The sequence below is a fragment of the Protobothrops mucrosquamatus genome, unplaced genomic scaffold (genome assembly GCF_001527695.2).
Source record: "Protobothrops mucrosquamatus isolate PMUCROS unplaced genomic scaffold, P.Mucros_1.0 scaffold2571, whole genome shotgun sequence".
In the NCBI taxonomy this organism is placed as follows: domain Eukaryota; kingdom Metazoa; phylum Chordata; class Lepidosauria; order Squamata; family Viperidae; genus Protobothrops; species Protobothrops mucrosquamatus.
In genome coordinates this window covers 20,553-37,285 of record NW_015388629.1, presented here as the reverse complement: position 1 = coordinate 37,285, position 16,733 = coordinate 20,553, and the positions used below count along the sequence as shown (strand labels likewise).

At 42.6% G+C, this 16,733-nt stretch overlaps 1 protein-coding gene across 1 annotated transcript in view; it reads left to right on the top strand.

Moving 5' to 3' along the window:
• The window catches only part of LOC107295919 (E3 ubiquitin-protein ligase RNF213), an 85,777-nt gene that overhangs the window by 54,210 nt on the left and 14,834 nt on the right, over window positions 1-16,733 (top strand). Inside the window, exons 15-21 of the mRNA XM_015825253.1 lie at window positions 7,405-7,486; window positions 7,773-8,365; window positions 8,684-8,849; window positions 12,656-12,873; window positions 13,243-13,380; window positions 13,752-13,910; window positions 14,563-15,700. Coding sequence (XP_015680739.1) covers window positions 7,405-7,486; window positions 7,773-8,365; window positions 8,684-8,849; window positions 12,656-12,873; window positions 13,243-13,380; window positions 13,752-13,910; window positions 14,563-15,700 — 2,494 coding nt within the window. The remainder of the gene's footprint in view (window positions 1-7,404; window positions 7,487-7,772; window positions 8,366-8,683; window positions 8,850-12,655; window positions 12,874-13,242; window positions 13,381-13,751; window positions 13,911-14,562; window positions 15,701-16,733) is intronic.

The window sequence follows — 16,733 nt, the reverse complement described above, 5'->3', positions numbered from 1 at the left end:
TTTCTGTAGAGATGTAGTTATTTCTTACATATAGAGCAACTCCACCTCCTCTTTTATTTGGTCTGTTTCTTTTAAATAATTTAAATCCCTCTAGCTGTGTGTTCCATTTGTGGGTTTCATCCCACCATGTTTCCGTAATGGCAACAATATCATATCTGCCCTCATTAACCTGAATTTCTAGTTCACCCTGTTTGCTGTTTATACTCTGTGCATTGGTGTATAGACATTTGAGTCCTTTATGACTGACCCTGTGTTTACTTTCTACGTAACCTGTGTGGTGCCTGAGTTCCCCTATTGTCTTACTACCTATTTGGTTAGTACACTTTGTGTGACACTCACTATTAGAAGCTTGATTTTGCTTGACAGCAAGGTTGATATTCTTGTCCGCACACACATCTATGTTACATGCACTGATAGCTCTATAGTTTTTAGATTGCCGGGGACAGGGATGTTCTGTATCAGTTAACTCACTGTCCCTGCTGTTTAGTTTAAATATTCCTCCAGAAAATCTGTGAATTTATAGCCAAGTAACTCAGTCCCTTTCTTTGATGGATGTAGACCATCTCTTTTGTACATTTTTTCATTGGACCAGCTACAGATATCGTGACTAATATATCCAAACACTTCCCCTTTACACCACTCCTTTAGCCACATATTGAATTGTGCTATACGCTGGCCTTTTCCATTTTGCTCCTTATATACTGGTAAAACTTCTGAAAAAGTAAGCCTACAGCCTGTTCTGCTAAGTTCCTGCCCCAAGCTCTGGAAATCATTCTGCACAGAAAGTACATCTTTTTGGGACAGATCGTTAGTGCCAAGATGTACAATAGCCTCCACATCACAGTCCTTGCTGGCATTCTTGATTATTTTAGAAATACGCTTCTTGTCCCTACTGGCAGTAGCACCTGGAAGTTATCTGACCTCTTTTGAAACCTCTGTGTCCTTTCCTAAATTTACATCCCTTATAATTGAATCACCTACCAGAAGGTGGCTTCTCTTTTTGGATGCCTTTTTGTTCTTGCATGACTGATGTGTAATACCTGATTCACGCTTCTCCCTGTCAAAAACAAGTTCTTCATCTCGGACCACGATCCGAGTTGGAAGGGACCCTGGAGGTCATCTAGTCCAACCCCCTGCTCAGGCAGGAAACCCTACACCATTTCGGACAAATGGCTGTCCGGTCTCTTCTTAAAAACTTCCAGTGTTGGAGCATTCACCGCTTCTGGAGGCAGGTTGTTCAACTGGTTAATTGTTCTAACTGTCAGGAAGTTTCTCCTTAGTTCTAGGTTGCTTCTCTCCTTGATTAGTTTCCATCCATTGCTTCTTGTCCTGCCTTCAGGCGCTTTGGAGAATAGCTTGACTCCCTCTTCTTTGTGGCAGCCCCTGAGATATTGGAACACTGCTATCATGTCCCCCCTGGTCCTTCTCTTCATTAAACTAGACATACCCAATTCCAGCAACCGTTCCTTATATGTTTTAGTCTCCAGTCCCCTAATCATCTTTGTTGCTCTACTCTGTTGAGAAAGATCTCAGAGTTGTAGAAAAAATGTAGCACCACTGGTTTTGACCTACGTCATAAGGTTCACACCGGAATGGTTCCGTAACATTTCACCATAATTATGAAGTGCACTAGAACTAAGATAGGGAGACAATTACGTCGGGTCGTGACACAACCGAAAAAACCGTCGACGTCGTGTGACGACCGAGTATATTAAGTTTCACTTTCTCTATAGAATTCTGTATAGATGATTCTTTGGTTGAAGTCATAGTTTGAGTTTGCATATCCAGACTTATACAGAGAGTATGGATAATCGTTTTTAACATACAAAGAATTTGTTCCTGTTCTTCCTCTGTAGGAGAAATCCATTCCTGTTCTTCCATTGTAGTATATTCATTCACCAACAAACAGCAACAGAAAAAATGGCGCGCAGGCCTTTTATAGTGTCCTTTCAAAGGCCAGCGTCAGTCAATGAATGCAAGGCTGGAGACAGCCAGTCTGGTCCCGGGCAGATTTTGGTCTGCCCAGTACCATTTGCAGCAGGCTCAGGACATAACACCCCTCCCCCCTGGATGAAACAATAATACCTTATGGTATAGCAGCACAAATACATGTGTTCAATGGACTGGATGTTAATGTGAAGCACAAATTGCCTGCACACAGGCAGAGCCCTCTTACATTTATAATTATTCAAAGAAAAAAAAATACAACAAAATAATATGCTGGTTATAACACCCCTTTACTGAATGTTTGTTCTGCATTTGTTTAAGGACTAGTAAGGTTCCCTTGACTTGCCAGAAACCTCACATAGTCCCCAAGATGTTTGGGTGGGCCCTTGGCCCGCTGTGATCTTCTGATGGCTGGTGGGTGCGCCTGGCTTGCCAGCTCGCCTGCCAGGCTAGGCAGACCAGGACTTTGATGCCCCAAAGACCCAGGTGACCCACCCAGCTGCTGACTGGCTGGATCCTCTGAATCCAAGCCAGGGTTCCTTGGGGGGTGGAATTCCCCAAGTCCAGTGGTGGGGTGGAATTCCCCAAATCCACAATGGACTCCTCTTGGGAGCACTGTCCCTCGAGCCCAAGACCAGCAGCTGAAGTGGCCTGAGTGGCTGATGAGCCCCAGTAACCCATGGCCCCTGTGTATGTGCCGGAGGTGCCAGAGTCAGGAGCCGCCTCCATGGCAAACCCCCTTCCTGGAGACTCCCTGTTTGGAGCACTTACTGAACTGGAATGACCCCCTTTCTGGAGCACTAGCTGAAGTGTGGGATGACTCCCTCTCTAGAGCAATAGCTGAAACCGGTGGAAGTCTGGTTGGTCGAAGAGACTGTGGTCCACAATCGTAATTGTGGTCCTCCCCCCCCCCTGAGAGCAGAGCCAGGAGCCAGAAGAGTTGCTGGGCAGCCTCCAGCGCAGTTGGTCTATGTGCCGTCGGATGACGCGCCCATCGTCCAAGGCCACTTCGTATGACAGCGGCCCAGAGACCTTGCATACCACTGCTGTGACCCAGAGATGTCCAGGACCATAGTTCCTTGCCCAGACTGGATCACCCACCTGTAGTCTCCTAGGTGCCCGCGGCTGTGACACCTGTGAAGCCAGCCGGTCTGGGTGCAACCTATCCAGTTTCATGATGAGGCGGTGACCCCAGCGGAGTTCTGCTGGGCTCTTTCCTGTGACTGTGCAAGGTGTAGTGCGTTGTGCAAGAAGGAAATCAGCTAACCTGTGATGCCAGCTGCCATATGTGAGTCTCTTGAGAGCATCTTTGATAGTGCGCACCATCCTCTCAGCCTGGCCCTTGGAAGATGGGTGGAATGGAGCTGAAGTTGCATGCCGGATCAAGTTGGCCTGTAGAAAAGCCTGGAACTCAAAAGAGGTAAATTGGGGACCGTTATCTGAGACCAGGACATCTGGAAGTCCATGAGAAGCAAAGATTCCTCTCAACACCTGGATAGTCCTGGCAGTAGTAGTGGAGGAAACAGGCACAACCTCTAGCCACTTGGAAAGGCTGTCAACGAGGAGAAGGAAGAATTGCCCCTGAAAGGGCCCAGCGTAATCTATATGTATCCTTGACCAAGGGGCTTGTGTTTCCTCCCACTTATGTACAGGGGCCTGAGGCATTTCAGGCCTTGACTGTTGGCACACTTGGCACCCGTGCACCTGGGTCTCGATGGCTTTATCGAGCCCAGGCCACCAGAGATGGCTGCGCGCAAGCACTTTCATCAAGATTCTAGACCTAAATGAGGCTGGGATGACTACCCTACTACCCCATAACAGGCAACCCTTGAAAGTGGAAAGCTCGTGCTTCCTTTGCCAGAAGCTTTGAAACTCAGTATCTGGACACGTGTCAGGCCATCCTGACAACACCCATGTCAGCACGCGTGTAAGCGTGTGATCAGTGGCAGTTTCTGCAGCCATGTCCCTAGCATTGAGGGGAGATTCAGGCAACTCCTGAATGGAAAGAATGTTAATAGCAGGAGCAGGATCTGCCTCTATCTGTTTTAGAGGTAATCTGCTGAGGCCATCTGCATGGCCCATTTCTTTTCCAGGTTTGTGAATTAAGGTGTAATCGTATGTTGATAGGAAAATTGACCATCTCAGCATTCGAGGAGATATTATGTGAGGGGTTTGCTTGTTTGTTGTAAACAAACCCAGCAGAGGCTTATGGTCTGTGTAGACCGTGAAGTGGCAGCCATATAAGAAATCATGAAATTTCTTTATGCCAGCCACTATGGCCAAGGCTTCTCTGTCAATCTGAGCGTAATTACGTTCTGCAGATGACAGAGTCCTTGAGTAGTAGGCAACAGGGACTTGTGTCCCATCAGCCTTCAGGTGACTGAGTACTGCTCCCACCCCATATGGGGATGCATCACATGCGATGCACACTGGCAATTGATCATTGAAATGCGCTAAGACCACATTTGAAGAGAGCAAGGCCTTAACCTCATTGAAACTCCTTTCATGGACCTTAGTCCACTGCCATGGAGCCTGTTTATCCAAGAGCCGGTGTAACGGCTCAGCCGCTGCAGCCTTGTGGGGAAGGAATGCGTGATAGAAATTTAAGAGTTCCAGGAAAGCCTGAAGCTCGCTTTTGGACTTGGGACTTGGGGCTTGCTTAATTGCTTGAAGCTTGGATTCAGCAGGATGGATGCCTTGAGCATCAATTCTGAAGCCTAAGAATTCAGTGGAAGTGACTCCAATTTTACATTTATTCTTGCTTCAGTTTCAGACCCATTTGGCGGAAACGAAGCAAGACAGCCCTTAACCTTTCAGCTAAGTTTAGAGATGACTCCCCAGCAATTAGGATGTCATCGAAGTAGGGACAGACCCCAGGAATACCATGGAGCGTGCGCTCCATTACACTTTGGAAGATGCCAGGGGCTACATTAACCCCAAACTGCAGTCTTTTGACCTTAAAGGCTCCTCTGTGTGTTACGATTGTTTGAGCCTCAGCTGTTGCCGCATCAACAGGTAACTGTTGGTAGGCCTGTGCCAAATCAAGTTTTGCAAAAATTCGCCCACCCTTGAGGGAGGCCAGAATGTGGCTTACCACAGGCACTGGATATGCATGTTGTTACAGCGCTTTGTTCAATGTGCATTTATAGTCTGCGCAAATTCGGACTTCTCCATTAGCCTTTAGAGGCGTTACAATGGGGGTTTCCCATGGACTAGAGTCCACAGGTTCTAAGATGCCCTGCTGGAGCAGCTTGTCCAGCTCTGCATCAATTTTGCTTTTGAGAGCAAAAGGCACCCTTCTAGGCTTAATCCTAATAGGTGTTATAGCTGGGTCTAAGCGTAGAGCAATGGGAGGAGGGCCCTTGTATGACCCACGTTCTGTGCTAAACACATCAGCAAACTCCTTGCAGACTTCTGCAAGGCCTAACGTTTGCAGGCTGTGTAGCCCAGTCACTTGGATTCCAAGGGCCTCGAACCAATCCAGTCCAATGAGACTTGTGCGATCACCTCCAACTACCACCACATCTAGTAGGCCTTCAAAAGCCTTATGCTGCACTTTGAGCATAGCCTCCCCTTTCACACTGACTTTGGAATTCTGGAAGTCGGTGAGAATTAAGTTCGATGGCCTGAGTTTGACTCGAAGGCCACTATTGCTGCAAATCCTTTTGAAGGTGTCATGTGAAATGATCGATAGAGCGGACCCTTTGTCCAACTCCATTGACAAGGGAACCCCTTGCAACTTCATGTCAATTCGAAGCTTTTTTTTTAAGGGGCTTGTGTGTCCCTGTCCTCAAAATGCTCCTGCGCAATGCGCAGAAACCCACCCTGTGTTGGCTGGGGACGCTGGTACCTTTCTGAAGCAATTCTTCCCGATGTTGAACCTTCTGGCGACCCAAACAGACGGAGGCAATGTGGCCTTGCCTTCCACATGCCTGGCAAATGGCGGAACGGAATCTGCAGTCAGCGCGCTTGTGGCATCCTCCACACCCGAAACACTGAGGAGATGCTGGGGCCTTGTCTGGACGCTCCTTCGGCCTTCTCTCTGCTGGCTGGTGTAGCCTGTCCACCTCCTCTTCAGGATCCTGTTCTGGATCTTCTCGAGTGACCTCTTGATGGACGGTCATGGTGGCTGGAGGGTTTCTGGCGAGTCGCAAAACCTTCACAGCGCTGCCTGCTGCTTCTTCAGCCGCAACCTCTCTCAAGGCATCTTGAACGAAACATCTTCCTTGGCGAAGATCTTCTGTTGCAGCTCACGACTTCTTAGGCCACAAACGAAATGATCCCACACCTCTCTTCCAGGTCCTTGAATTCACAAGGCCTCGTTGCTTGCCTGAAGGCAGCAATAAATTCCGTGGCAGACTCACCAGGCCTCTGGTCCCTCTGGTCGAACGCGTGTCGCCAAGCAATCACAGAAAGTTTAGGCTGGAAATGTTCCTTAAGCATTTTCTTCAAGTCTGCATAAGTCACTGATCCAAAAGTGCAGGGGCCACCAGATTATTGCTATGTCAAATGTTTCTTGTCCACAGACACACAGCAGGGTTGCCGCTTTAAGGCTGTCTTCCCTTATCTGATTGACCCTAAAGTAATTCTCCGCCCTCCCCACGTAGGAATTCCAGCGTTCCGGGTGGGAAACATCAAAGTCAGACAACTGGCCAATTTTAGACATCTTAAGCCTTTACAACCCTCGTTAATGCTTTTGCTGCAAGCCTTGTATTTGGGGAAGGGGTCTGTTTGCCAAGCTCACCTCCAGCGATGCTGTACTGGGAGGCAGAGTCGCAATGCTGGACGCCGACTTCCCAGGGCTTCAGGACCTTCTTTGTGAGTTTTTTTGTTGTTTATCTTGCTTGCAGCGATCCCATTCTTTTGTTGTTTATCTTGCTTGCAGCGATCCCATCCTCGTCGCCAATGTTAGATTCGCAGGTTGGAGGCATTAAGAGAAGACGCATAGTATAACAACAAGTCTTCTTTATTGTTCTCTTCCATAACCAGCAAGAGCAAAAACGGCGCACAGGCCTTTTATAGTGTCCTAGACCCGGACAGTGTCAGCCAATGAAAACCAGGCTGTTTTCGTGCATTGCGCATGTGCGCAAGGCTGCAGACAGTCAGTCTGGTCCCGGGCAGCTTTTGGTCTGCCCGGGACCATTTGCAACATTTCTGAGCCTGCTGAATGCTTCAGCAGGCTCAGGACATAACAATTAGTGTTTTGGCATTTTAGAACTTCAGGATTATTGCTATTATGATTTTATGTTATATCTGTTTATCTGCTGTTTAGATGGGTTTTAGTGTTTTATATTGCTTATAGATTTTTGACTGTGCATTGTTTGATGAATCCTCTAATCTGCTGGTGCAAAATAATAATAATTCCCAATTTTGATTACAGAATGCACAGAACAGTCACTCCCTAATGAATTACCTGAAGGACTGAAATTAGAAAAAGTTTTTGATCTGAGACAACAGGAAGTATTGCATGTCAAGGAAGTGCAAGAATACTTGGGAGTCCTTTTGGATAAGTTGAGGAAGGTTCAGTGCCATTTAAAAGGTATATTTTTTAAATGACGATCATTTTAAAATCAGTGTTTATAGTTTCTTCTGCAAATTGCTATTTGATACTTCTTTGCAGTTATTTTTAATATCCTAAAATATATGGAAGGATGAATGGGAAAGCAGCTGAAAATTCTAAGACGAGATAAATGGAATAATACAGATATGAAAACACAAACTCTTTAGATTGGTGCTGTAAAATGAATCTTTGGGCAGGTTATATCAAATGCTTAAATGAATTGAAAATTACTATGCTCCAACTTATATTTTCCCCCTTTTTAAAGTTGATTTCACTGAAGTGGAACAAAAGTACATCGGAAAACTGTCACTGAAAACTTTGGCTGCTGTTGTGAAAGTGAGAAAACCCACTTCATGCAGTGATGATGGAATAGAGACCTCTCTCCATTTGAGTGAAGAGCTGAAAGTTGTATCTAAATGTGTGTATGATTATAAAGATAACCACATTTTCCTGCATTGCTGGGAGCAGGCAGCCAAGTGGCTGATGAACAACATGGAGGATTCAGACACTGAACAAACTCTAGATATGGAGGAAGTGTATGATTGCTTATTTAATCCTTGTTACAAGGAGTTCCAAAGGATTTATGACAGCTTGAAATTGGGAGACCTCACATTTGCTGAAGTGAATGTTCTCTTCAAAGATTTTAATAATCATTATGAAGAACTCAGACGTGATTTCCAAAGTATGTGCCAACTGCAGTATCAAGATAATGGAGAATGGATAGATGAACGGATCCAGCAGATCCAACAGTATCATGAATTGGATTTGGCATTGGATTCTGCTAAAGTTATCGACAAAGTCAAGGAAGTTTTGAAACTTACTGGTAATTTCTGTGTCCTGCAACAATTGCTGAACTTAGTAAGTACATCTCTTTAACTTGCCATTCAAAAGATAGTCCAGTAAGCGAAAAGTTTCAGTCTCATAAAATTATAAAAGTGTGATATGTAGTGGTTACATGCTCTACTGATATGGCCCTTGAACTGTTGGAAATTACAAACCTCTACTGTATTCCTACATTTCCTAAAAGGAATTATATTTAGGGGAAAAAGAGTCAGTTCTGTGAATCTCTAAGACCAAAGGGATAAAAAAAAATTAGAAGTCTGTGGAACAAAGGGGGGAGGGAATTTGTGTGTTCTTAACATGCAGTCTTCTTATTATATGTAATTTATTCTTCAGACAATTGAATTCCAGTCCTTTCAAGAAGAAAAGCTTTCTTCTATGAGCTCTTCATTGATGGATGCTAAGAAACTGCTGCAAGATATTACTGAAAATCGTCTCCTGTGCCTTCAAGAGCTAGCACTTAGGAAGGAGTTCGTTAACTGGGTCAAAGAGGCTTTGGAAGGTAGAACTGATATATCTCTGTTGTTTCCCCAAGGAAAGTTTTCATTTGCATGTACAATGAGGAACATATACTTGAATGTGTGTTTCCTTTCTGTACTGTTACCCATCCAGAGATAAAGCATGAATTAAACCTTGACAAATAGAACATCTAGATCAGAGTTCCCCAAACTTTGGGCACCAGGACCTGGTTCTGTGGAGAGAGGTTTTTCCACAGACCAGAGGGTGCGTGGTTTTGTGTGCTGCCGGCAGTCTATGGATGGGGCTTTGTGTGGACCGGTTGCTGGCATGCCGCGGCCCGGTACTGGTCCATGGATTGGGGGTTGGGGACCCCTGATCTCGATGCACAATCCTGTGTAATCAAACAAAGTCACACATATGCTATTGTTAATAAATGCCGTAGGAAAAGGTAAAGATTAAAGAAATGTTTTCCCTTCAGATTCCTGTGTAAGAGGAATTCAGGTATGAGGCAATGATACTTATAGCTTAGGTCTCCTTGCCCTGCCAGAATGAGGAACTGGCTTTTAAGAAGGAGCTAGGCTATCTTAGTATCATTGAGGACTCAAATGCAGAAGTGTTATATCACAAGGCTGAAAGAATGGAATGAGAAGGAGAAAAGCGAGCAGAGCAAAACCCAGAGGTTTTGGAGGTACAGTGGGGAACAAGAGGCCATTGGTGATAGCAGCAGCAGCAGCAACAACAACAGAAAGATCAATGTTGGGGGTGGGGCAGAGAGACATTAAATGGTGTGGTGATGACAGGATCACTACAGGAGCCAGCAGCAGATTAATATTGAGTGGTAGCTAATAGACATGGGGAGTGTTGATGTAGGCAGCTGAGGAAGCTGAAAAGATGCCAACGTGAGCCCAAGATATTGGCATCCAGGATGGGGCTGCCTAAAGCACCAGCCATTGGAGCCTGAGATGTTGCGAGATACCCCAGAGAATCCCAGGGTGCTGGTAACAACCAGACAGAGGCCAGTAGGTATGATGTAGCAGCCTAGGAAAAAAGTCTGCTCACATTTCAAAACTTCTACCAAGCCACAAAGCCAAGAACCTGTTCCCAACCCAAAGTCTAAGTGCAGCAATATAATACTAACTGGGCATGCAGACAACTGTGTTGTGATTTGGCCGATCTGAATAAAGATAATGGAAGAGTAATGAGTAAGACATTGTAAGAAAGATGGAACTAAGACATGGGATAAAGTAAGATAAAATCTATAATTAGATGAATGCTGGAAAAGAGTAATTCTGAATCAAAGTGAAGGTTATAGCTATAGCTTGTCTGTAAAGTGATAATTATAAAAATAGACAGGAATAGGCTACCCCTGGTCAGTCTAGTAATAGCAATGGCACTTAGACTTATATACTGCTTCATAGTGCTTTACAGCCCTCTCTGAGCTGTTTACAGAGTCAGCATATTGCTCCCAATATGGGTGCAGTCTGGATCCTCATTCTACTGACGTTGGAAAGATGGAAGGCTGAGTCAACCTTGAGCTGGTCAGGATCGAATTCCTGGAGTGAGCAGTGAGTTAGCTTGCAATACGGCATTCTAACCACAGTCTAGTACACTGCATCCTGACCCTCCTTTCAGCTGGTAGCAGTGGCACTCTAGCTTTAGGCCAACTCAACACTGATCTGCTCTCCTTAAGTGTGTTAGAAAGTGGTAAAATACTTCTGATTTTTCTGACTTCTCTGTATTTGAAAATTATTTCTCAATTAAGCAGCAAAATGTTCATACGGTATATTTCACATAGCTTGTTAGTATTGAGAGGCCTATTTCAGTAGTTGATCTTGTGACTTTTTTCATGTTTGTAAAGAATTAATGAAGATGACCTGGGATGAGCTTGTTCTCTGCATGGTGATCTTCATGTATCCTCATATTCATGCAGACAGCAAACAAAATAGTTTGTACTTTTCCTTAGAAATAAGGAGGAAGGAACAAGGGTCAGTTTGATTCCCTTAGGACAGTGGTGGTGAACCAATGGCATGCGTGCCAGAGGCAGCACTCAGAGCCCTCTCTGTGGGCACGCACGCCATGCCCTGGAGATGGCAACCGTCCCTCTTCAACCAGCCGCCCGCTAACTTGCCGAGGTCCCACATGGCCGGATGCATCCCAGCACCCATGCGCTCGCTGCCCTCTGTGTGCAGGGGCTGATGGTGTCAAGCAGCAGCCGTCCCGGCCCCTGCCTCATCTTGCCCTGTGACAATGGCATCCCCGCCCTGCCTCGCCTCACCCTGCAGGACGAGCCTCCTGCCCATCACCCCACCTGCCAGAGACCCCCTGGATCTCCCCCAACCCTGGCCTCCACAGGCATTCCTCCCCACGAGCAACATCGAGGTGATCACGCCCACCTTGGCCACACCCACCCAGTCTGCCATGACCACCACAGCCACGCCCACCCAGTGGACCACGCCCACCTGGCACCCGGCGATAAATAAGTGGGTTTTGGGTTGCAGTTTGGGCACTCGGTCTCTAAAAGGTTCGCCATCACTGTCTTAGGAAAACTCCCAAAGGAGAAGGAAAAGGCTGCAGATGGGCTAGTATCAATATCAGACCACTCTACTACAGTATAATGGTGAGTTAAAGCACCATCAGAGAGGATTCTGGGGAAAATAATTTGAATAATGGAGAAGGTGGCTATCAGGTAAAGATGGGAAGATGGCTAAAATGGCTGCTGAACCTGGACTGTCATTTATTGGCTTCAGATTGGTTAATAAACCTGAAATGGACTGAAGGCTTCCCCCTAATTTGGATTTATGGTTGCTGAGAAAGATTGGGACAAGACTTACCAAAGTTTTGAGGGGGGAGGACTGGGGAAAAGAGAGATGAAGGGGAACAACATGATGGGGGACATAGCTAGATGACCCTGGGGTGCGCCTGAGAATGAAGATAAATGAAACAAAATCATGCGTGCTAGAGAATAACCAGCCAGTCATCTGCCATTTCATCAACCTGAAAGTGAAAGGGATCTAGTAATCCCTGGGAGCTTCTGCTTGCTAATCAATTTAGGAAGCCTTTTTCTTGAACCTAAAAGAATAGAACTAGTAATTATAATCTGAGTGAGGTGGGTTTTCATCAACCTAAAGCTTCTTGTGAAAGTGAGGAGCAGCTATCTATGTAAGTGTATTGCTGCCTTTTAATTTTTTTAATATAGTAATTATTTACTGCTCCAATTGAAATTTACTACATGTTCTTACATACTTTATTTACACAAATCAAGCTAAAGTGTATATTTAAGGTATAAATAATGATGCAAAATACAAACAGAAAAAAAAACCACCCTACATCACAGGTGTCAAACTTGATCGCGTATCGTGAGGTAACATGACTTTTTTTGCCTTTGCAGAGCCAGGATGGGTGTGTCCTGCGCATAAAGTTTGACATGCCTGTCCTACATTAATTAAACTCCAGATTACAATTACACTTGTTTTCCATTGCTTTCTTATTTAAATCCAAAACTTAGCACATTATTTAGTTTAATCATAATAATGATAAAACTTCAGGATCATTTGCCTTGCTTTATCTGGAAAAAAACTAATGTTTTAGGGAACTTTGGAATGTTCTATTTCTCCTCTACAATGTCCCAACAATTTTATATTAGTTAATTCTCTATTTAGAAGCAAAACCATTTAAAGTTCAGAGGACTAATTTCTTAAAATTGTTGAATCACANGTTTGTTTTTGTATAAAAAAACAAAAAATGCAATTATAAGCCATCCTAGAAAGCACTTCAATACATCCAGGGAAGCCATTCATAGAATATAAATTTCCTTTTTACCTCACAAAGTGCTTTCTTCCTTTCCGTTAGACAAAAATGAGCTGAAAGTGTTTGTGGAGCTGGCTTCAATATCTGCAGGAGAGAATGACATGGAAGTGGATCGTGTGGCTTGTTTCCATGATGCTGTGTTTGGCTACTCTTCCCTGCTGTATGATTTAAAGCAAGAGGCAGGATTTAAGGAATTCATGAAGTGTTTGGAGAATATATGGAAAGCTCTGGAAAGTGATCACAACCTTCCTGAGAAGCTGGTAATTACTGTAGCAGCCTTGTATCTTTCCATTACTCCCGTTTAAATGGCTGTGCATTTGATAAAGATGCTTTATGCTTATAGCATATTAATTAGTAAAAATATTCTTTGAACCTGAAGTCTACAAACCACTTAGGTGCTCTGCATTCAAAGAGAAACACGGAATTATGTTTTTCCACATGAAGTCCAGTTTGCATATTATGTCAGTTGGCGATTTTAGTGAAATTAAACTTAGGTAAAATATGCTTGAAAGCCCAGAAAACAGTGGGGTAGAAATTTTAGAATGTCTGCTTCAATTTTGTCTATTTTACCTGACTTAAGAAAGATACAAGCTAATGGGAATATTCCTTCTCATATCTTCACCCTATAGCGTGATTCTGCAAGATACTTGGATTGGTTAAAAACTATCAAAGAGAGTCATGGCTCTGTGGAGTTGTCTTCTATATCCCTGGCAACCAGAATCAATGAGAAAGGAATCTACAGAATTAAGGCCCCAGTGGAGGGACAGGTCTGTTTTTTTTTTATTTTCTGCTAATTTCCACAAAACTGTTTTTAAATGTTCTTTGTGCATTTAATTTGTTTGCCTCTACTGCTGAACCAGCTCTATCTAGGTGGTGTAAAATAAAATAAGGATTAAACACCGAAATACAGTAATATATGAAAAGGATATTATTGCATATCAGCTCCCCAAAAAGATATTCATGCAATTTTTACCCTCATTAACATTTTAAATTGCACTTCAACTATATTACAATCACGTTTAAGCATACTTGTTAATAAACTGCTTTCTTTATGAGTGTCTAATGTTTACTGAATTAATACATTTTAAAAATGGGCAGTCTTCATTATGTCCTTGTATATATTATGTTTTGTTGTAAGGTTTGCCTGGACACTATTCTGGACCTGACCATCCAAGAAAGTCATGGGGACCAAGAGAATCGGACGTATTCTCTGGAAGAGCTTCAAGAACTGATGAACAAGTTGATGTTGATGTCTGGAAAAGAAGAACAAAGTGCACAAGTGGAGAAATTTTCTGAAGTAAGCTTCCTGAAGCAGCCTAATGCTAATTAAGAGGAATTGATGGTTTTATATACCCAAAGTATTTAAAATAGATATATTTTGTATATAAAGATTATTGCTTATTGCTCAATTGTAATAGCTATTACAATAGCTGTAATTGTAATGGTCAGGATGTTTCTTTGGGGAAAATGGGATTGTTTCATCTCTTTGTGATATTATATATATCTCATATTAGACTTTTGGATGGTAAAGCACACAGACACACAATTTGTAATCATTTCTAATAATAGTAAAATTGTTTCATTGCTACTACAGTGATTCAGTATTGTAATATCACAATGATCCCACTCTCATAGTCAGACATGGGCCTATGTCTTATTTTTTTGGCCCTTTCCTGGATCTCTCATGCTTCCACAGTTTTATACGCTTTTCCGTCTATTCACATATCTTCCCCCCATTTACAGCAGCAAATATACTCTTAATGGTTTCTCATACCTTATTTATGAGCTTATTTGTTAGAGCATACAATGGGCAGGACTTGGGAGCTGCACAGATAATGCCTATGGATTGCATATCTGTATTCTAAATAATCAAAAGTGTATACTAGGTTGTTTAATAATGATTTGGATTCAATCTACTGTTGTGTTTTTGTGTTGTATTCTTCACTCAGGTATTTTCCAACATTCAGAGATTCGCATTGTCCTTCATGAACCTTTATTCTGCTGGAAACATGCTTTTCCGAAACTGGATTGCTAACATATATTGCTCACCTGAGAGTCTGTTTTGCATTAATATGAACTTTAATTTAAATTCCATCTGTGGCTTTTGTGGAAGTGGAGATGTGGCAAAGGTTCTGCCAGCCATGTGCAGGAAGATGGAGAGTTTTCTGGAGAGGTGGAATCAGTTCATGTCTGAGAAGCGATCCCAGTATTTTTATCTGAATTATTACATGGCTGAACAGCTTGTATATTTATGCAAGGAGCTTGGTTCGGGGAAACCCAGTGAGTCTGCCTTAATGATGCTGTCTTTCATAAAACACAACTGCAGTAGCCAAGATATTGAAGAAGTCTTCAAACTAGTGGTATCTGAAATACCAAAGAGTTTTGATGTAACATATGGACACCAGGCAAGTAGAAGAGAAGTGACTGAACACCTGGAGGAAATCTGGGGTTCCTACATGGAGAACATGGGTTTATTTCTTCCACACTGCTTTGATTTTGAAACTCTTGGTAGATTCCTATCTACTTTGGCAGATTTAGAAAGAAGGAATGTTGAGCGAATGTTACCACAAGGTCTTCATTCTAGGCAGCCCAACCTCATTCTTTGCCATCGTTCTGACATTTTGGTTTCTACAATTTCCATCTACATGAACAATCCAGAAGAGACACTACCCTCTTATGATGAAGTCTTATTGTGTACACCACAAACCAGTTTCGAGCAAGTGGAATTGTTTATGAGGCGATGCCTTACTCCAAACAAGAAAGAAAAGAAGATTTATACCTTACTCTTTGCAGATGAGTTGAGTAACGATGTTGGCTATAAGTTAGAGGAACTATACCAAAACCTACGTTTAAAACATACCAGTGACTATCAATTAGTGATGTTCTGCAACTGTGAGAGAGAAGACCGCTATATCCCCTCTGTTTTTAGTAATTTTATCATTCACATGACCCCTCTTCGGCCCCCAAAAGACATCCAAAGTTACCTTGGGAAGCATTGCAAAGCCACTGCGCTTGGAAATCCATCAACTTCCATATTCAAGAATAACATGTGTGTTGGGATTGTATCTTCTGAAAGAGCTGGAATGGGTGAGAAAACCAAGTTCAAGCAACCTCCGATCTTGGATATATAATCATAGTTTAGCAAGAAAATAATCTATATTAGCGTAGTAGTTAATAATTAATGTTATTAATCGGGCTTGTTTATAAGAAATCTGTTTCAAACCATGTACTATTATGTTAATAGCAGTTTATGGTTAAGTGGTGCTATAGCTAATTGGAATTATCATTTTAATTAACATGTAATGTGAATAGTTCTAAACTTCTTGCCCACTACACTGGAGAACTAGAGGAAAAAAGGCATACATAAAAGTGACTTAGCTTAGAACTTATTTATATTATTTCTTTATTTATCTGAATTTATTATAACTGCCTAAATCCAAAGGACTGAGCAGTAGAAGCTGAGGAAGTAAATGTTTGTGGGCTTCAAATTTTGGCCTATTGAGAAAGCACTTTCTTTGTAAGTGTATGTTTTAAAGCCTTTCTGCTTTTATGCACAATAAAGAAACAAACCAACAACAACAAAAAAAGAAGCATCTACCTCCTGTTAAAAAGCTCAGAAAAGAAGTAAAAAATCTCCAGGTTCAACTGCCCTTATTGTTCTGCCCACCACAATCTTTGCAACTCTATGATGTGTGGTCCTTAGTCACTGTATTTAGTTTCTTTAGTTAGAGAAATAGTGTGTTATATTTTGCTATATGTATGAAAAATACAGATTCACAAGTCCTTCATTATAAGCACTATACCTTCATTATAAGCACTAAATAACAATCTTATCTAACAGGAGCCATTCTTGGATGGTTTGATATTTCAGCAAGCCTGTATGCATGATAGAAACACTATACATTTTTATGGGGCCACAATGATAGATTCAGTATTTCAGCAGTATACTGCTAGATTCAGCAGAAACCCTAGGTTACTTTTTGAAAAGTTACTTTTGAAAAGAAGCAAATGGATTTTAAAAAGTTTTAATTTATTCTGATCTTTATTTTTAATTAGATTGGTTTTTTTTATTGAAAATTTTATAAAATTTTACAATATAAATCCCCCCCTTCCCCTTCCC